The 21,554-nt window shown below is 43.8% G+C and overlaps 1 protein-coding gene and 1 long non-coding RNA gene across 10 annotated transcripts in view; one reads left to right on the top strand and one right to left on the bottom strand.

Moving 5' to 3' along the window:
- Positions 1-568: 568 nt before the first annotated feature.
- The window catches only part of LOC106750299, a 296,840-nt gene continuing 275,854 nt past the window's right edge, over positions 569-21,554 (top strand). For 6 of the 9 annotated variants that reach the window (XM_014630546.1, XM_014630545.1, XM_014630543.1 and 3 more), the window contains exons 1-2: positions 569-645; positions 1,065-1,193. In XM_014630546.1, the coding sequence (XP_014486032.1) occupies positions 631-645; positions 1,065-1,193 (144 nt within the window). In that variant the 5' untranslated portion in view covers positions 569-630. Of the gene's footprint in view, positions 646-1,064; positions 1,194-1,555; positions 1,938-2,710; positions 5,887-21,554 lie in introns of those variants that run through there. The other 3 variants (XM_014630548.1, XR_001374928.1, XM_014630549.1) reach the window with 3 other exon arrangements.
- Positions 17,052-21,554, bottom strand: part of LOC106750301 — a 217,675-nt gene continuing 213,172 nt past the window's right edge. Inside the window, exon 4 of the long non-coding RNA XR_001374929.1 lies at positions 17,052-17,354. This is a non-coding gene — a long non-coding RNA (uncharacterized LOC106750301). The remainder of the gene's footprint in view (positions 17,355-21,554) is intronic.

The raw sequence follows: 21,554 nt of genomic DNA, 5'->3' as shown, positions 1-21,554 counted from the left end.
GTTAACATTATACGTGTAGTCGAGATTATTTCGCGCAGTTATCATCAGTGCTGAATCGAGTTACTGTTTCTCACTTAGGTCGCTACTACTAGGAGGGCGCAGAGCACAGTTTTCGATAATTAATCCAATGCTGATGATTAATGGAAACGTTTTATTCTCGAGACAATTTCTAATAACGGATTGTAGCACGTATGGCACGCGTTTCGCTCAATAATACTAACTTGCGTTAGTTCTCTTCTCCTCGTTTTTCCGCCAAGCTTATATATTTGTTTTTTTAAGTTCTATAAATGTACAGTAAAGCTAGTGTACACTAGCTCAGCGAAAAAGAACAAACCTCTTATATTTGTCATAGTAACGTATAAAAAAAGACGGATGTCCCTTCAATCATTTATCTATCTTTTTCTCCGGCGGACGTCAGATTTCTATAATTTAGTACAGGAAACTCTCACTCCAGTATACTATAGAGATCAATGGTTGGCAATGATGAAGTCGCGCGTCACGATTGATTGGTTGATCAGTTTGAATTGCATTCGCGTCGTCTGATTGGCTCACCGCACGGTCACGGCAACGTTTATTGCTATCGAGATTCTAGAGGAAGGCCTTTTCGAGCGCGACGACGGAACGTTACAGATGTCGTTTGTTTATGTGAGTATGATCGTCCGGTAATCGTATGGTTATATCAAGTGAGGCCGAAATTTCGGCAACTCGCTTAATCTTAACGCGCAGCCACTTGATATTTCGACGTCCTCGACTTCGTTTAATCGTCAGAGACGCGGTTCATTATCGACGCGTTTGCCAGTCTGAACCAAGTATTGCAAATGACCGTCCGCCATTACGATGTTTCGCGGGAACGAAATATTGTGTTTCGTAAATATGCACAATGTAATAATAGAATAGAGACAGATAATGCTCAGTTTCCGATATTAATAACCTGATCGCGCTATATGTTGAGGCTACGATCCGTCGGTCAGTATGCGACACTGTCGGTGAAACGCTGTGGTCGGTAGTGCATCGACAACGCGCGGGTATACATCTCTGTAGTTATCGCAAACTTGTTTCGACAGGTCTCAAGGATAAAGTCTCAGGTGCGAGGTCTGGAGATTCGATTGTCGAGAGCTGGCAACCCGTACGATGATATTTGTACGGTAAATGGACGTGGTGGCGAGGGGAATCAGCGATATGTGTCGGCACCAGTGAGTGACAAAAATATGCAAATATGTCTTAACCTCTAACCTCCGTGCATGTCAATTCGCTTACGTTTTATCAGAGAAACAGTGTGTACGTTTGATTTACGCACGATGGTAAAGATATATGTACGTATGTTTGTACATATAAGTGGTATATACGCGTAACGACGTGCGTTCATATGACTGACTGTTTAAGAGCGACGAATATTGAAGAGTGATTGTTCGTAACATTAGCAATCTTTCGAATGCGTGGGACCGAGTAAATATATATCGCCACTGCTTCTCTTTCGTTCGGATGTCGAGTGGGAGAGGCAATAAAATACATTGTCATGTTCGAGGAGAAGCTAGCTTAGTCGCTTTTCTTCCAGAAGAACGGATCTCGCCCTTACGCGCGACAAGAAAGACGGGACGGGGAGTACGTTTTCGGCAACCACCTCTTGGATATAAAGCAGCTCCATCAGGGAGTTTCGCGATCTCCCCGCTTCTAATCTTACAGCGTATGCATTATGCATCGGGTGACCCAATGCGCGCTGCCCGTTTGACCGTATCGAGGCGATGAAAAGTGTTTTTCTTACGTAACGTTAGCAAAAAGGGGGAGTCATTACATTACAAGCACAGTTTATATCAAAGAGGGTTGTTCCAGCAACGCAGACAACGACGGAGCCCTTTTCTCTTTTATCCAGCGAATTTTCGTAAATATATTGGATACAAGGGGGTACAACACACCGAGAGTGTGAAGCATAGAGAAAGGTATCTATCTACATGCTTATTAAATGCGCTGACAAAGTGCGCCAATCCGAAAAGCGACTCTTTCTCTCAGAAAACCGTTACTTGTTACTTCTTATCGCAAATTTTATATCCACATATTTACATACAGAGTGTTAAAACATTAGACCGACAAACTTTGAAGGGAAATAGAGAAATTCAAAATAAATATTTTTTTGTTAATACTATTTTTTTCCACGTCGTTTTGTCTTAGTACCACATGATAGAAATAAACTATATAGAAAAATCAAATCCCTTCATCTCTCCTGTTATCTTGCCGCAACTTTATTGGCTTATGAGGTCATTAGCAGGAAATGACATGCGATAAGTTTTATTCTGCTGAGTTTTGTTATATGTTTGTTTATTGTTGAAGTCGCGATACTCCCATTTTATATCATGTATTATTGAACTACAGTGTCGTAGAGAAGAATAGTTTTTATTGACAAGGAGTGTTCATTTTGAAATCCTTTTTTTTCCCTTCGAGGTTTGTCGGTTTAGTTTTTTAAGACCCTGTTTCTCATGTATGACCGATTTTTTCGTGTCTTATTTCTTTAAAATGTGAATCGTCTCAGTATCGCGCAATTCAGTTTCGATTTGAAAGCATGTCCGAATGAGAAGTTTCAATTATTCGGTATGCGAAATAATAAAGAAATGGTCGCATTTATCGAACTTGTGCGGGATGTTCTTGATACGTGGGAAGTACCGATGCGTGGGTTAAGGCACGAAGTATCTCACGGTTGTTTTCGGCTTCTCTGCAGTGCAGAATACTCCCGGTGGTCTCGCGGACCAGCGACGATTAGGCAGCGGATGTGTGGGAAGTGCCGCCTGTTGCATTCGTTCGTGCGGAATTGCAAAAACTAAATTCAGCGGAACCGCGCCTGCGGCGTGGTTTGTAGGTATTATGCAACTGACGTAATTCTCCGCTATACGAGGAGGGTCTGTGTCCTCGATTATCGATTCGTTAGGTTCATACGAGACCCATCCTCGCTCCGATTTGTCCTTCATCACTGCCATATTGCAGTTATAAAACATGTTACACCATTATACCTATGAAAAACGTAATCATTATTGTACGTACATATCGCATTTTTCATGAATATATTCGGTCCTTTTTTTTTTGTTGAATGATTGTTATTACGATAAAATTTAATATTCTTGCAAAAAATTTGTCACATGGTTTAGACTTTTTTTTACTTAAATTCCTAACATTGATAATATATACTTGCTTTCAGTATTTGATAATTGAAAATTGTTATATCGAGGTTTGCCTTCATGAATCCCAGTAATTAACTATCCCTTTAATGCATCGTACGCGACTGAACACTTGAAATTAATGGAACACTTGTAATTTGATAAATGTTTGGAACGAAAGAAGAACAGGTTTTAAGTAAAACAGGCATACACACGTTCCTCGACGAATTAATCGAAATTTGCAATTTGCCTGTTAATTTGATTAGCATATGTTTACGAGCACTCAAATATTACCGGCGATGGATGTTGTTATTTTGGTTTTACGCTGACACAATTCAGTTGACGCAATCACGACAAATTGCGATTCGCGGAATTAGTATTTATGCATAAACCATCAGCTGAACATTTTTCCCCCTTATTTTCGAGACAAAGAGGACCAAAGTGGAAGAAGAACGCGAGAGGCGCGTTCCATTAAGCGATCGTTTAGATCTCCGCTTTAGATCTGACGTTCTTATTCCGACACTGAGATCTGGCAATTTAATCTGGAGTTAAGAATCGCGCAGGTGGATCGATTAGGGTGAGAGCTTACGGGGCAAACGAAAGTCAGACTCATGCGACAATATTTATGCGAGAAGGCCGGCTGAGAAATTGCGTTAAATAATTCCAAGCGCGGGCCCGACGTGTCTCGCGCTTGTTAAAGTCCCGAATTGTAAATACCGCGGACGAGCTGTTACGCGTCCTTTTAGCGGTAACCCGACTTACGTCATTTACCGCAGCGGACGATAAGCATCCCGCGTGTTGCGCGACTCGGCCGCTCGCATGTCTCGTTACCTGCGTTTCACCCCTATGTCCTACATGCAAACGCTTTTATACGTCATTTATGGTGCTTACAGCTCGCTAAACGACACGTGCGCGCGTATATAGCGGCTCCGTGTGCCGGCTCGCGCGTAGAGCAAATAAATAACCGCGATTTTTTAATTGCCCTCCTTTGCGCGATCGTATCGCAATTTTGCGGCACGCATTAAGGATCGACGCAATAATTCGACGCGAGCCGACTCGCAAAAATCACCGTCGTGACACTCTCCATTTCCGCGTTCCATTTCTCGATAATCGTCGGTACCCAGAAAAAAAAGCTAGCCTTAAATCAAGAATAGATATTTTTATACGTAAGTAAGAATATTGTAATCTTCTTAGAAGATTTTTAATCTGGATTTGATTGAATTTTTATTCATGCAAGTATTATTTTCACTCAATTCAAACTAAAAATCTTCGGAATATGTTATAATTTGTTTGCATGTATATAAGAATACACCTATCGTTGATATTTAAGATTTTTTTTCCTATATATGAGCATACGTGCGTGGTGTTATTACACGACGGTGCGATGTTTATCTTAATTTAACAAATTTTTTTCGAAACTCTCACGTAATTTCTTTAACACGCATTTACACGTTCTTCCTGTCAACGTGAAGTTCACGGTTCTTGAGAAAACTTGACGTTAACTTGAACTCTGATAATCTTAATCTTCCTTACCGCAAAATTATCGCTAAAAAATGTTATTAACCCTTTAATGGTAAGGTTGGAATCGAATCAAACCCCATGCTCTGTTTTGTTCATTTTTCTCCTAGTTAATGTATAAAATTGGTAAAAGAAGTAAATAACAACACGAAACTTCGCCCTCCGCTTATTGATAAATGAAATCGACACAATAAAATTTACTGACTTTAAAAAATTGCAATAAAACGCTTTGAAAAACACTTTGACGTTTCGAAACACCCATCTTGTCATTAAAGAGTCAACGGAGCGATTTACATACGATCGAGGCATTTACACGTTAATAATATTTCACGATAAAAATATTCGTGCAAATACGTGTCGGTTTAAAAATGTCGCCTGACACGTGAGAAAAATCGACTTGTTCAGGTTGTATTCTCGTTTAGAATCTTCTTGATATTATGCAAGCATTTGCAAATTACCGGATGGAGAGTACTATAAATATCGTTGACCCATCTGAATCTCGTGATTTTTACGTGTGCGCTCGTATACACGACGTCAGGGAGGACGTGGGGGAGGTAGGGGTGAAACCGCGAAGACAGGCCGCATCGCATTTTACGTCCACGCCGAGTGACAAATAAATATGGTAATAAGCATTCGGCGAACTTCAAATGCCGCGCATCTTGGCTTTTGCGCCGCATCGAAAGAAGAAAGTTAAACTAACTTTCCCCGCGCTCTATCTGCTACGGACGCGAGCGAGAGCGCCGAGGGCGTCAGGGGGGAAGGCGGCGGAAGCGTACGAACGGGCCAGAAGATACCAAGGGTACGTAAGTACCCTTAAATAATATAAAATTCAGAGGAAGTTGATAAGCCGGGGCGCGTTCGAACTTTTCACTCGGCGCCTCCCATTTCTTATTATAATGAATGCATATCGGCTTAGCCGCAGCTAAGAAGGACGACCGTGAGAACCCTTTTTCGGGGCTCGCGAGGTTAAGAAAGGCGAAGGGGTTGGCGTATCTTTTTCTCATAGAACAAGACCCGACGCGATGTTCTTTAATTCGACAGAATTAAGTGCTTTTGGACCTTTCGAAACAGTACAGAAAGATTATATTTTCGATTAAAATAGATTGGTACACTTGAGAATATAATAATACAACAATATATAGCACAGTGCAGTAAGATAAAATATTATACCTGATGATTATTACATGCGAAAATATATTTTTTTTTAAAGATGTGATTCCCCCAACTTCTCCCAGGAGTATTTTTATACCTTTTACGAAAAAATAAAAAAAAAGATTAATACATGCGAAATGTATTTTTTTCAAAGGTAAAAGCGAGATATATATATATATATATATATATGCATACATACTAATTTTCACGTGACTATATTATCGCTCATTTCACTTTAGAGACTTTTATAATATTTCTTTCATTGAGAGATAAATGGAATTTTGAGAATTTGTCTTTGATATAAAAAATTGTTCGTGAATTATAGTTGCGTAAATTTGATATTTTAAATGTTTAATATCGATCGTGTCACGAGGATCTTGACGAAAAATTTTCTCGAGTTCTCAGGCTCCAGGCGTGGTTTGGTTTGACATAAATTTCATCAGATTTCGCGATCGATTCTTTTTCGTCCTTTTTTTTTTTCATTTTTTTCCGGTCGGTGGAAGTTACAGGAGGCCTGGTCTTCAACAAGTTTAATTCGAAATGTCAGTGCCAGATTGCGTCCGTCGAACCACATGTTGCCAACTGACTTTCCGCAAAGCCGCGCACACCCACGCACAACATACCGTGGAATATTCCCGCTACTATTATTACTATCGCGGCTACCGCGCTATTCAAAGAGGGGATTGTTTGTTCCCGCCCGTGCGGCAGTCTCGATATTTAGGAATTCAAACAAAAATACCGCGGACGCCATGTCGTATCGCAACGATAGAATCCGATATCGGAAAGGAAAAAAACGCGCAGGGAAATTTGCAATAACTCTTTTCAATCTTTGGCAAAAATACGAATAAAATTTTCAAAATATAAAGCGAAAAATAATAACGCAAAATCTTATTTCCCGCAAATCATATTTTTCGTTCTAAATTACGTTCCTACTCGAAAAAAAAAAATTGTATTGTTTTCGAATTAGCGATTTTTGCGACAGCTCGCGCCTTTCATGCTGGTTTATCTTCCCGAGATCGCAAGCAAAGTGAAAAAAGTTAGACTAGTATTATGCACTGAAGTCATTTCGGTATGGATTTCAATTTGTTCGAAGCATTCGGACGTTTTCTAAGCGGTGTTCGCTTCGGGAAAGCGCGCTCGCGGGTAAAGTTGAGCGAATTCGTTTAACGGAAAACCCGAAAGTAGAGAATTATGCCGTAAAGTTCCAAGCGCGGGCGTAAAGCCTAACCGCATCGCTTTATTAACAGGGAGGGAGAAAATAAAAGCCGAGGAGACAAATGGCCTTGGTACCATTAAATCATCCCGAAAAACTTAGTAATTTAATAAGCAATTTCATGTAAATTTTGAGGTCGTTACGGTAATGGCGCACTGGCCAAGATTTTCGGCTATTTTAAATTCACACGATACTGATAAATATCGCGAGATACGTGCCCGAAAGATCTCTCTCGTGTGAAATACGAGATATACGTTTGTTTTATTGCGGTCGTCGTCAGCTATCTTAAATTATTGGTTATGGGGAAATACATTTATCCTTTTACTTAATGCTCTTCTTCGGGTCGGCGCTTGTCTCGTGTGACACCATTCGATTATTCATACGTTATTTTTCGTGACCGATGGCGTCCCACAAGACGATGACGAGAACGAAGAGAGCTTAAGAACCGGATGTCCCGATGAAGCGGGATGAACCCGCGTTGATTCCACGTTTTATCCCGAAAAATCGTCGATCGATCATCCGTTACGCTTCCCTAAGATGTCGCCTTCGGTCTACACGCGTGCACGTGCAGTGGATATGATACGAGGCCCGTGTATATCCATATGTACGTGGGTCCACATACGTGTATTGGGAATCGCCGTTGACACGTTTCGCTACACCATCGGAATATCTCCAAGTACCGCGATCGAAGAAGCAACATCGTCGTATTCGGTCTCTAATTTCGCGATCTCCACATTAGACGCGTGATGCTACAAAATTTGCTTTTTTTACTCTTCTCGAGACGCAAACAAGATGTGTCTTGAATGTATGTATAGAAAAAAAAGTAGCAGAATCATATAAACGTAATTATTTGTTTTCAGCCTCTTAAGTCAAATAATACTTTTATCTATTTAATTTGTGTTTTTAAGCGTAAAATGGTTCTAAATTCAAGAAAGTATTTATCGGAATTATGTAATATTTCTCTACCATTGAAGAAACCTAGTGGTTTTACATTTAGATTTTTCTATCCAGTAAATATTTCCGGAAAATAAATTCTGATATTCTCAATATTATGAACTTCATACTTGTCGCAGTTGTTTTAAAGCATACAGTAGTAAATGTATGCTCATACGAAGGGAATATATAAGGGGATGTATACAATTATATTTCCACTTCTGATAAATATTTACCAAGGAATATTGAAATAATCATTTTACTTGAATCAAGTAAATATTACTTGAATGGTAGCACTTTTTTTCAGTGCACGTAATCCGAAGAAATTTATAAAATATTTAAATACACGTACATATATAAATGTACAATATTCTGGGTATATACGCATTGTATAAAAATGTGCAGTTTTTCAAGATGCACATAATCTAGACAATCACATATCTGCGAAACGCATTTAGCGACGCGTGGTGGAAAGGGGGGAGCATAAATAACTGATGAAGGTGTTAACGCGCGTTTTTGCCGGATTTATCTCGAAATCAGCGCGACGTCTTCTCAGAGAGCGGACGCTCGTGTGATGATATTTATTCTTCTCACGATGTGGCGGCTCGATGTCGCGGTGCTTTCAAAAGCTCAGAAAGCGCGATACGCCCGGGACTATGTATTATATGCACGTCGTGTTACGTATAGTCGCTCGATGCTCACGCGCGCGCGCGAAAGAGGGAAAGAAAGAGACGGTGCCGTATATACGTATGCATATATGTATACGGGGAGGACACAGCGCGGCTCTTTGCGCAACCCCGAAAGCAATATATCGATGTTTAGCAACCAATAAACGGATCACTCAAAGAGGGCTTTTACCGTAAAGCGGCCGGATGCTTCGTCGACCGTTCCCGTTCCTTCCTGCATCGCGCGCACACACTCTCATACGCGTCCATGCGTGTGTAAGTGCGCACGTATACATTTAACGGTGCTAACCGAAGCACGGCGCTTTTATGGCTCAAAGTAAACGCATTTATAGAGCCGTTTGCCAGCAGCGGCGCGCCGCGTCGGCGTAACCTCGCGGCCGACCATTTAACGCCGCTTTTATGATAATGTTATCAATAGCTCAGACCCGTTCCCTTTCATACGTCTCGTTTCGTAGCTTACTGCTTATTTACAGTCCGCGTTTATCGCTCACCTGTATCGCCGAGAAACTCGTCGTTGCGCGCGGAGATCTTCGGCGTTAATTGGACACGCCGCGGATATCGCGCGGTAACGGTGGATCGCTGCGTGGAAAAAAATATTATCGGGAGTTAGCTGTGCAACTAATGCGGGAGAAGCGAATCCAACATTAGAACGATACGTCGCTGATGCGTTGGGCGACGGGAATGTCACGGTGTGAGTCCCGAACGAGCGCGGCGCGTTCTCATCATTTGTGCGTTGTAACGGATTTGTTATATCCCGCAAGAAGCACGCGAGAATTGTGAAGAGAATTAGTGTAAATCTATTTGACAACGTGAAGAATTTCTGATCATAGTTGCGAGATTTATTGGGTAGATTCATAGATATTAAATAAGGGATCGCTCGATGTCTCTCTGAACTGACACACGGCAAATCGAACGGGTAGATCCACCATTGTTCGACCGATCGATCTGAATTTTTGATTGTTCTGGAGAAAAATTATTATTAAATTATTACATTATTTTATTTTTAGATTTTATTATATATTAACTACTACGTTTCAAGATGATAGAAATTCGGGTATTCAAGATATGTTACTGCGTACTGTTTTACGAAATATATGGTTTTCAAGGTCTGGTAAGGCGCAACTCGTGCGGTTCGCTATGTGTTAAGACTATACGAATTTATTTTCATTCAACATTTGGTTGCCACAAAATCGAAAGTAATCCAGAAATTCGTAGACTGATTTTGAACACTGGCTATTTATAAAATTAACATTTCGTTTCATAGAAGTGAATTCCCGTCAACCAAATATAATTCGTTTAATTTTTGCGGGAAATATTACATGGGAATTTGAAATTATATGAAAATTGTATGAAATTATATAAAATGACGTAGAATCATACATTGATACATCTTTGAGTTGCGATAGTTTTTATTGAAAAATGCGGCTTGATTTATTCGTATTTTGGCATCTATTATCTTTTTTATTTTATCGTTCTCACTTTCCCGTTTACTCGTAACTGCCGATAAAAGAGCAGCTTAAAGAAACTGAGGAAAATATCGAGGGAGCTAGACGACAAGAATGGGCACCCTTAAAGGAGCTCTTATATTGTCGTCGGCATCGCGATGTCACCCGCAGCGCCTTCATAATTCTTTTCACGAGTGGAGAAACAGTCGCGGCGGCTGGTGGAAAGTGCCACCAAGTGGAAGTCGCGATTTCGGTCTCATCTTTCGTCCGCCTTTTATATCACCGCTCGCACGTGTCCTCCCGACTTCTTATCGTTAAGAGACCACCATCACATCACCAATAATCCAAATCCTATTTTATCATCTTCTGAATATAGAAATTAGTTCGTTCACGCAGAAATAAACTACCTCTTTCCTGTCAATATATAATTTTTTTATGATCTGTAATCAGTAATCACGGATTTTAAACGAGATTTTTGTTTTCTTTCATCTGTTCTTATGCATTGCTGACCTTAGCGTTGTTTTTAAACAGAATGATAGACGTAATAATATTCAAACTTGGCATTTTATCCCCTTAATTCGCTGGGATCGCGTGCCTACCCCAGCTTCGTACAGCTTCGTACAAAGACATGCCACTGATATGACAAAAATTACAACTCCTCCAGCGCAACGCGAAAGAAACCTAGCTCACAGCTTCTATTCGAGTTATCGCCGCAACAGCGGCCACGGGTCGTCTCCTCGCTCTCGTATAATACCCCACCGTCACTGTCCGCCGTACGAGCTCCCTCGGAATTCCAGAAAGCGTAGAAAAAGCTGGACCATTGTACGGAGATGCTTCCTGGAGAGACGCTCGCAAGGAAGGAGGTGGCCGATCCGGATGGAGAGCGAGCGAACAGGCGAGGGCGGTTTTCGGGGCGAGGACGAACGAGGTCGCGGGGCTGGAAGGCGGAGGGGGGTGGAATATACGAAATAGTTGGACATTCACCGTCGACGTTGGAACCCCCCGCTGACCGGTGGGCAGTGGCCTTGATGTATGTGCTTGTGCACGGGGTGGAAAAGTCGGAACGTGTACACCGTGAGAGACGGAGGACGCCTCACGCGCGCGTGTGTCGTGCACAGGACACGCCGGCACACCCGGGATTTCGGGGGAGAGGCAGAATCCTTGAAAAGCCGAGACCAGGACGCTATTGGCTGCCGACGGAGCCTCGTCCCCCTGCTCGGCCAATCCCGCCGCGAGCTGATAACGGCGGCGGTTCTTCTCCGCCTTCCGCCTCCTCAAGACGCTACGCTTTCGCGCACTATATCAAAGAGGCGTATGTATGTACGTACGTATGTACGTACATATATATATATATATATATATATATATATATAATCCATCTGCGACTATATCGCGTCCGATCCACTCTTTCCTTCACAGATCGACCATCTTCTTTTTCCTGGCCGAGGAAATTTCCCGGGTCGCCTCACAACCTCCTCGCATCCCGTCCGTCCTATCCCACTCGATAGATGCTTGAAATCGTTCGCTCGACCGTTCTCCGACGTCCGTTTTTGATATCGACGGCCCGACGTTCGACGGAATTGCTCGCGCCGCGAGCTACCGCTCGGGAATTCGGCCGAGCGAGTTTATTCGAACCCCGACAAGATCTAAGAGGGAATATATACGAGAGATATCGCGGTTTGTCAGAAGACTCGACTTCAATGATCATCGACGATCGTCCCGGTCGCGATTCCCCGGCTACTGTCGCGAGAAGAACGCGCTTGGATTGACAGATCTCGGCGAAGAGGTCGAAATGTGGAAAATCGTAAAATGCCGAAATCGCGTGAGAAAAAATCACTACGAAGTCGTCTCGCGAAGTCGAGAAGAATTTATGATTGAGAGGAAACCCGTGTGACGGAGAGAGTATTAGGACAAAGTACACATCTCTTTTTATCTCATTTTCTCTATTTAAATTTTCCTAATAATTTGAAAGAGAAATTCACGAGTGGAGGATGAACGATGAAAAGTTTGCTCAAGAGAACACAAGAAATTTGTTATTAAATTTTTCTACTCTAAGTTATTCAACATTGCTCCCGAACAAATTGCTACCGACACACAGATTACTTTTTCAGGTTACATCGAACGTAATTGCTTTCAGATCATACGGATTTCGTGAGAGACTCTGTAGCCGGCGGGTAACTCCAGGTAAAAGAAGTAGGAAAGTCGTCACTCGGAGCGACGATTTGTATCTTGCTGTTGCGATGGGGCTGCGTGCGCGGCGACGCAGGTGCCGCTCTTAATGCGGTCTTAATTTTTTTCGCTCGTGCGCAAATAATAGGGAGGAGCACCGTGGCAAAAAAGGATTACATGGCTGTGCACAGTCATTTTCTTCATAGCGTAAAGGAGATATAATAACGATATTTTATCTAATCTTCCCAATCTCTGCCGACATCCGCAAATATTTCGATCCCTTTTAGCCAACCGTCGCGAGGCCGTTACCTTCTACGTAAGAGTTATCGATATCGCTGTGCTTGTTCCGATAAAAAATATCTATACTCAAAAAAATCATTATCTATGCGTAAAAAAAGTTATCTACATGTGGAGCCTTATAAAAATATTTCGCCATTTTTGCTCTTCATATGGCCATTTTTTCGCTCCTTTTTTAGTCCATTCTACCGTTTTTATATCCATTTCTTGTGCTCTCAAACATGCGTAGTCTGTTAAACGAAAGAATATGACGCATACATGCGAATATGCATGAGTATTTTTGAAGAGATTGCCCGTTTTCAATATTTGTTTACCAACTGATGAGTGAGAGCATATTAATACGTTCTTCTTTTATTCAGTTTCGTTTCAATATGGAAAGAAGTACGGTAAAGTGTCGTGCATTCATTTATGTTATTTGATAATGTGTAATGTGAGTACTTTTGAGTTTTAAATGATTATTTTGTATTTGTAGCTGAATTTATATCACTCGGATATACTCGTATGCAATCCTCTGTAACCACTCGTTTTTACGGAAAATAGCCCCTTTTCAGCCGAATATATGCTTTCACTACTCGAACTAACAGTTTTCGCCGGTTAAAAACGCTGAAATATTTTTATAAGAGAAAATGATCTCGGCAGAATTGAATGCACACAGAAGCGTACGGTAAAAACCAATTGCTTTCGTGTAACCGAATTTTTCATCACTTGGAGACCAGACGGAAAATCATTCGTAGGAACAGAAAGATTCCTGTAGGAGGTTTCTCCTCAGTCGATCTCAGTTGTCCCAACCAAGTTTCAATGCGATTGAGTGTTCACAATCGCGGTAACAGAGATATGTCATTTCTTGTCATCGAGTTTTCACCTTGTCCCCGTTCAGTTGCAGGAACTGAAACTTTCGTTCCGTGCGGATGCGTGTGTATCACGAAATTTTGATCGGAGAACCGGTATTTTATCTCGCGTATCATGGTTTTTGAGCTGGACGCAAGGTAGACAAATGGAAGTAGCGTGACGACGTGCACCGACGCGAGATTCGACTGCAGCTGCATCGCCGGTAGCATCTTCGTTCGCGCGTAAGTTCCGGTTCCGCACTCCGGAACGAACGGGTGACTCGCTTCTGGGCCGTGTAAGGCACACCGCGTAAGTGGTTTAATGGGGCTGCGTTCGGCTGACAAGATAGAGGGTGACGATAAGGGTCCCTCCTCGTTCTCCTTCTCCTTCGGGGGCCACCTAGAGGAAGAGGGAGGGTGCGTGACCGCACGGAACGCCGCGTGACGCGTGTAATAACCGTAGCCGCGGCCTCTCCGCGGCACGCACCCTGCACGAGGACCGAGTGTATACTTACTCGTATACTTACGTGCCGAGCACAGTGCCCCAGGTTGCACGGCAGGTGCCGTCGAGGATTCTAAAAGGATCACGTCGGCAAAGGGGAGCCGAACAGGGCCGTACGACTATCGCCAGGTAAATAACGCGACGAGAAAGATCAAGCACGGCTTTAAAAGTCCGTGGGACTTCGACAGCGAGCTCGAGATCTTCTATTGATGTATCGATGGAAATCAGGAACAAGAAAGCAGAGAGGAAGAAACCTTTAAATTAGAATCTTACGTAGTTTTACGGCTATATCAGCATTTTTTTTCAAGGGACTGTAGGACTAGAATTTTTTCGATACTATCCAGAATGCTCAAATATTCTGTATATTATACTGATATTTATATTACATCAGTACTTTCTCTATAGTTATTGTTAATCTTGATGACGTTTAAAAATAATACGAGGCTGACATTTAACATTAACAAGAGTGAGGCAGGATTTTTCAAAGAATCCCCAGAGATTTCAAATATACTGGAGAGGAGGAAGTAAGGGAAGGTTCTTTGATGTTGGCCACCGTTGCCGGCTCACGTTAATATTATCTTTTTACCACGTTCTTGATTAATGTTCCGAGGCTGACACGTTCGGCCGCGTTTTTTGTCAGCGCGGAAGTTCGTGCTCCAATTAACTTGATTGGGCGGATTAACGAGCCCGCTGTTATCGCCTTCGCATCGTGCGGTCTTTACCGGCAGATAAGAGAAAACTCTTGGCGAGTTGGAATATTTATTTATTGTCCGTGCGAAGCGCGAGATACACTATTACTCGCTAAATTCCACTGCGGAGCAGAAGTTGCGTGGAGAATAAGTTTGTTTCTCAAAGTTAAGAATATCCTCTCGCGGTTTCCTCCCGATTATCGTCTTCCCGACCTCTTTCTTGCCCGGTATTCCCCTGAAACAGAAATTTAAGTAATCACCTTTAATGATTTTGATAATATGGCATTCCCTGTAACGATTTTGAAGAGACTCGCTTCGTAACATAATAGTTAATATTCTGTTCGATGAGCGACTGACATAATTCGTTTGCATTCGATTGACGACACGATTTGTAGAGAGAAAAAGTGAAAGTTGCGAGACAGTTGTGATTTTGAGCTACAAACTTGCACACTGTCAATTTTTCAAATTACGCACATGTGTCAGTAAATATATCTTAAAATTTATATATATATATATATATCTCCCATAGCGATACAAACATAAATCGCGTATACACTGAGGAAAAAAGGTTTGGATCGACAAAGTCGGCGGCCATCCTCATTTAAATCAATTGTGTCCACTGAATAAAACGCAACGATATATCGCGTTGATACGATTGCTATAGAAAACCCCCGAAAAAAGAAATTTATGATGTTATTTCAAGATCGCGGGTGATACTTTCATGGTTAGGCGAAATTTCATCGATTCTACCACTTTTCTTCTCAACATAGACAATAACGCGTTGAAATTATCGATATTCTCCCACGGGTCGCTCGTCTCGATATCTACAATTGTTTGCTGGATTATTCTCGTCGTCTACGCTCCCCGTTCTTGAGGAAGAACGCGGAATTTCAAGGCGGAAGCGGAATGTGACGTCACGGTAGGCGGACGACGACAGTAACAACGATAACGTATTGTTATCCCGTTCGGGCCGCGTAAATCGGCATGGATATTTTACGGCACCGCGAGCAGATTACAGGCTCAATTAGCATGAGGACTACATAATTAATAACTTGATTAATGCGCCGAGGCGGAACGTCTGTCCATTCGTGCCCGTCAGGTTCGGCCCGCCGAGTCGTGATATCTCGCGTTTGCGCCGGCAGTCGCGTCGTAATCGATTGCCGTCGTATAATGTCGCTGCCGATCGCTTATGCTTACTGCTCATCGCATCGGCACGGCTCGCTTACGTTTATGTGTGTTTAGGCTCCGCCACCGCCGCCGGGCAAAACTCATTAGCGCGCCATTTCATATTCCGGAAGGGAAGTTGGGACCGGCTGGCGACCGGCTCGCGCGACCGGCTACCCATTAATTCCGGTCAATTGTCAGGTAGACCGTTGAAAATCTGGCAATATTGAGTGCCCCACGGTAATCGGTCCTAGGGCACCGTCGGCCATGCATCGTGACGTTCGAATTCTCCGAACGAATAGCTGATGAATGAGTGACGCACAAGAGAGATTATCGGATCGCCGATAGGCGCGTGCGCGTTTTTATGAATCTCGATGCAACTGAACTCTCGCGAGTTTGGAGTTTTTTTGTAAATTTTGGCAGAATCGCGAGAAATCCGAGCGATAAAATCTCGCGGAGACCTGATCGCATCCTTAAAAAATTCATCATATACAGATATACATGGGAAAGAAGAAATTAGTTTCCACGGTTAAATACTGAGCTCTCTGTATAATATAACTGAAATTTAGTTACAAGACCTGGTTTTCCACTGCGGGAACTAATTCTTACGACTATAGTCGTGGGGGAAAACATTCCCACAGTAACAAATTAGGTCCGGTAACTGATATTTATATTATATAGACAACTAATTTTTAGCTGTGGGATCTAATTCTTTTTTTCACCGTGTAAATCTCACGAAAACCCCGCAATGGGAACTTTCGACATGCGAGGAAACGAGGAACTTTGCCGCCTAGATATTCATTTTGCTTTTTCTCAGGAGCTAAGTGAACTACGGTGAAAATCACAACACGTTTTGTAAATCACAAGCGAGAGCCGAACATCAGCAGCAACCCAACGTCGATGCTTCGGGATACGCTTTTTCCCCGTATGTCGCTCTTTTTTTTCCCACGCGAATGTACTCTCGCGGCGGACGGCGAATTAGACAGACGAGCTGCTTCCGTATACAGGTAGTCGGTGTATATCGAACATTTATCAGCGGCGAAGACGGGGAGGCTGATCTCGAAAGACAAGCGCGATTGAGTTACGTTGATTTTATTCCGCATTATTCCACCCAGGGATCGCTCCTTGGCCGAATCAGTTTTATTTCCCGGATTGCCGTCTGTACGTGCGCCGAACGGCAGCTCGTTCGTTCGCTGACTGGCTGGCTGGCTGGCTGGCACGCCGGGATTAACGTCATTGCGGTTTTTAAGCAGGCAATTTCCTAATTCGGTGCCCGGGGATCCCTGATTTATCGCGCTTTTGCCAGTTATTCCGTACCGCTGGTGATTTACGACAGGGTTCCGTCGCCGCCCCGCTCCTTCGCCGCGATCTCTTCCTCCTCCTGCGTTTCTTCCGCGACCGACCGCCGCGCGTCCTCCTCCGCTTCTTCTCGCTCGTTCTTGTACCCCCGAACGTACCGAGTTCAGAGGGTGCATCTCGGCGAAGTCGTACCACACCATGACGGAGTGATTCTGCTTCGAGGTGTTCGTTTTATCCGCGGAGATGACGCGAGAGATCCTCGATTCGTGGCGAAGGAAGCCGGCGGAGGCAGTCGAGAGTCGCAAGGAGTAGAGTCCCTGTAAGAAGAGTCGGGACATTATCTCTGTGGCCGCCATATTTGGGTTAAAACCGGAAGTTCACCAGCCATGATGTGCGAAATGTTTAACCTTTTTAGTGTCGAGCAAAAGTGTCGTACCTATACGAAGAATACCGAGCCAATTTGACGAATTTGCTAAGGTTTGGGAAAAAGCTCGTAAAAACCGAACTAAAAATGATATTGACAAAATTCAAGAAGCAGCATATTACGAAATAAAGAAAGAATAAAGTAATGCCAATTGTATTTCAATATTTGTTGAAAATCATACGAATAACAATATAAAACATGATGGAAAACATAGAGACAAGTTTCTCTTCTACAAACAATATTTGCACATAAGAATAATCATCGTTTGATCACAGTTTTATGTAGATCACGCAGTATGAAGTATAAGTATTACATTTTCAATCATTTTTAACAAAATAACTAATATCGGACCTGAGAACGAAACTGCCCCGTGTCGAGTTTCTACCTTATCGCTCCAGCGTATACAAAGCCTCGGCACCAACCAGCATAGAATAAAACAAAAAGTTAAACCCAAAAACAATTTTTTAAATTCTTTTGCAATGAAATTAGACCGTTTATAACGTTTCATAAATTTATTTTGAGATAGAGCTTTCTCGCAATGCAAATAGTAAGACGCCCTCGGATACGCGACGATATATCGTCGTTGGTACTTTTCGCAAGTGTTGCGAACGACGATATATCGTCGTTCGGCATTAAAAGGGTTAAATACTACTGAGACAGGTGCAAACCAAAATATCGTCATCAAAATGAACTTATATAAGTAACAAAATTAAAAAAAGATATACAATATAGAAAAAAATGACTTATTTTGCGTGTCTGTCAATACACAACATAACATACTTCATACAAACGCGAATCCCTAATAAGAACATCCACATATAATCGACATGGAAGCTATATAAGCTAGTCGATTTCACGGATTCTCTTATGGAATCCTTTTTTAGCTATCCATTATTCCGTCCCATATTTACTATCCATATAATTTGCAATTCCTTTTCTTTTGGATTAGCAACACATCTTTATTTTCTTTTTTTTGATAAATCATTACAATATTCGGCCACACAATCAGGCATGTTAACATCGCAATAGAGGATAGATTAATTTAACCTACGCATATGTCAAATGCATCAAAGTGTATTTATTTGTATAAACACCATTATGCATTTATCCATTTATTTTGAAGAAAAACATATTAATCACAATATGGAACACATAAACTCATTTTTCTTTTAACACACTTCGTAGACTTCGTAGATGTCTGCTTGTATTGTCAGTCGGCTGATAACTTTGACATAAACCCAATCGGAAGCTTACCGAAACATGGCGGAGGCAATCAGAAAACAGACATACGGTATCCAGGCTCCTATTATAGGAACTCGAGCGAGGTTGTCGACTCGCGGAGGATTCTGTGCCGACGATCGCGGTTTTGAATCCACGTACATCGCAATCGTTCGCGTTTCTCACTGCGAAATCGCGTTTCCACCACGTTTGCGATCTCTTGCGATTTTCCAGAATCACGTATCGCTGAGGTGCGCGTGAGCCGTTTCTCGCACTTTGCATCGAACGTACACACGTAGACTCGAGATTTTCAATCGCGAGAACAAGGTTAGATAATTACCGCAGTTCAAAAGAACCGTCTAGAGATCTTCGCCTCGTTCGTACGTTAAGAGCGGCATTTACACGTAAGAACGTGACTCTTTTCTGCCTTCTTTCTTCTCCCGTACGGTGCAGAGTGTGTCGCGTTTCCTCCCGCGCCACGACAAACGTCGTTACCGTTAGGCCGGCGGTTAATTGGATAATTAATTGGCAGCAGCTACGAACGCACGGCGCCTCGCGTCGCCCGCGTGCTCCGTTCGCGTCCGTGCGAAGTTCCTGATAAATCATAGGAAGAGGAGCGTTTCGGAAGAATGCAATCTACGCGCGTGATTAGACGATGCACGCCGATGCGCCGGTGAGACGCGACCTCACCATGTTGCGCGATAATCAGTTTAAAGCATCTGTCCTTCTCCCTCTCTCCTCCTCACGCTCGATCCCTTCCGCTCGCATCCATTTTTAATCAGAGGTTCAGAGGTGAGCCGCGATAGTCAGCCTATCCGAAGGGTTTTTGCCCCCTTCGTCGTTGCCGGTGAATTCAACCGGCAAGTTCAACGCACCTACGGACGCTCGCTTCTGCGGACTTTCCACGATGCGTGTTTACGCGCGTCCGCGCGCGGAATCCTGAAGCGGATCGTATGGGAAGTTTTCTCCTTCCGAAGGGGAATTACAAACGCGCTCGCGCGCCCATGCCTCTCGATAATTAGTCCTAATCAGTGTTTAATCGCTGTCCGACGCTGTGCGCGGAGCGCGGCAATCAATGCGTTCTCATCAAACGCCGCGCGCTCGTTACATTGTACCGCGAGACCCAACACAACGGGGAACATGCCTACGCCGCCTTCGGCGAAGAGGAGGAGAAAAAAAGGAACTCACGCGAGCACCGCGATATCGTGGTCGTCGCCGTCGTCGGTCTCGAATCTTTCTCCGCACGATAGATTTCCGCTTCCGCGTGTTACTCCGCGAGCAGGGAACAAAGGGAGCCGCTCTGCGGCCGGTTAAGTGGGTTAAGATAATAACGCGGCCGCGATTTTTGCGACTTCCCGACCGAGACTGTCCCGCGCAAAAAACATCGAACACCGGTGCTGCCGTGGCGCAGACGATGCAAACCGGGCGCGCGTTTCGCACGCCTCAGATATTTCGCGTCGCTCGTCGGCCGGCCGGTCCCGTCCGTCCGTCGCGCGTCGGCGAAAGTATATTTTTTCACGACTCGCTGAAATGACGGCCGGCTCTCCCCCGTGCCGCCCCCGTGCGTTCCTTTGTTATCCGAGAGAACGTCGAAACTGTTGTTTCTCTGCGCGCAAAAACAGGGAGAGAGATACGGGAGATGGAGGCGATTCACGGTGGACCGATCATCGCGCGAAAACAAGAGCGGCTTGTTTTCGCGGCAGGCAAACTTGATCGGTTTGCGTGCCGCGGAATACCGCGCGCGAGTTTGCGTTGAAAAAAGGGGGAGAGAGAGGGGGGGAGACAGAAAGAAAAAACGAGCGACAGAGAGAGAGAGAGAGAGAGAGGGAGGGGAAAAAACACATCTGAAAAAAATAGTCGGCTATTTCGTCCGCGCGAATGCATCGAGCGGATGCGGGGGCGGAGGGAGGGGGAGAGGGGGTGTTGGGCCCTTCAAGAGATTCGCACGCGCGCGGAAAGTACACTCGTGCGACTTCGCATGCAATGAAAAATATGTAGGCGACGATAACGGACGCGTTGGAGACGGAGATTACCGAGAGAGTTATCGAGTACCTTTTCTTTTATTACGTCCTCGCACGGTTTGTATTCGTCTAACTTATATTTCGCTCGAAATTCCATTTCCGTCCGCGTTTACCTTTTTCTACCTGTATATTCACGTCGGAAAAAAATCACACATTGCTCATCTAGTAGGGCAAGAAAAAAACAGACAGTTACGAGGCACCGGCGAGACGAGAGAGACAGTTACGGACACTAACGAGATTTCGATGTGACGACGGTTTATTTGCACGTGACTGAGATATCTGCGAGTCGCGTGGAAGTACGATCGAGTCGGAGATCTACCGCGTTGTTTTTCGGCGTTTCTCTAACAAAGTAGATAGTCGCATGTATTTACACAAATCAGTCGAGCTCGCGCTCATTAGGATACTCTCGGGAGGCCACCCTCTTTCTTCGGCTACCACGTTGACGTTACTAAATGTATTTGTGCGTTGCGGAGGGTGGCCGAGGGTGGAGCAAAACGCGAGAGAATCCGGTTGGGCTCGGTGGTGGGTTAGATAGAGAGAGATAGAGAAAGGCAGAGAGAGAGAGAGAGAGAGAGCCCTCGAAACGATCGTTTCGAGGTTAACGAGGAGGGCTGTGATTCGGAGGGGGTGGGTGACCAGAGAAAGGACGACGGGGAGTCGGCGTGCTGTAGTCGCGGGTGGATAATGGCGGAGACGACCGAGTCGACGATAATGGCAGCCCCAGGGACATCGCTCGTACTCGAAGGATCGGTCTTCGCGAGGAAACACTCGTTAGCACCTCCTAACTGTCCCGAGTCGCGGTCACGCTTATGAATTCCGTCAGTCGTGAAGCCCTGCCGCCGCCCTATATCGTA

The sequence above is a fragment of the Dinoponera quadriceps genome, unplaced genomic scaffold (assembly GCF_001313825.1).
Source record: "Dinoponera quadriceps isolate SergipeBrazil2010 unplaced genomic scaffold, ASM131382v1 scaffold5335, whole genome shotgun sequence".
Lineage (NCBI taxonomy): Eukaryota > Metazoa > Arthropoda > Insecta > Hymenoptera > Formicidae > Dinoponera > Dinoponera quadriceps.
This window is presented reverse-complemented; position numbering and strand designations above follow the sequence as displayed.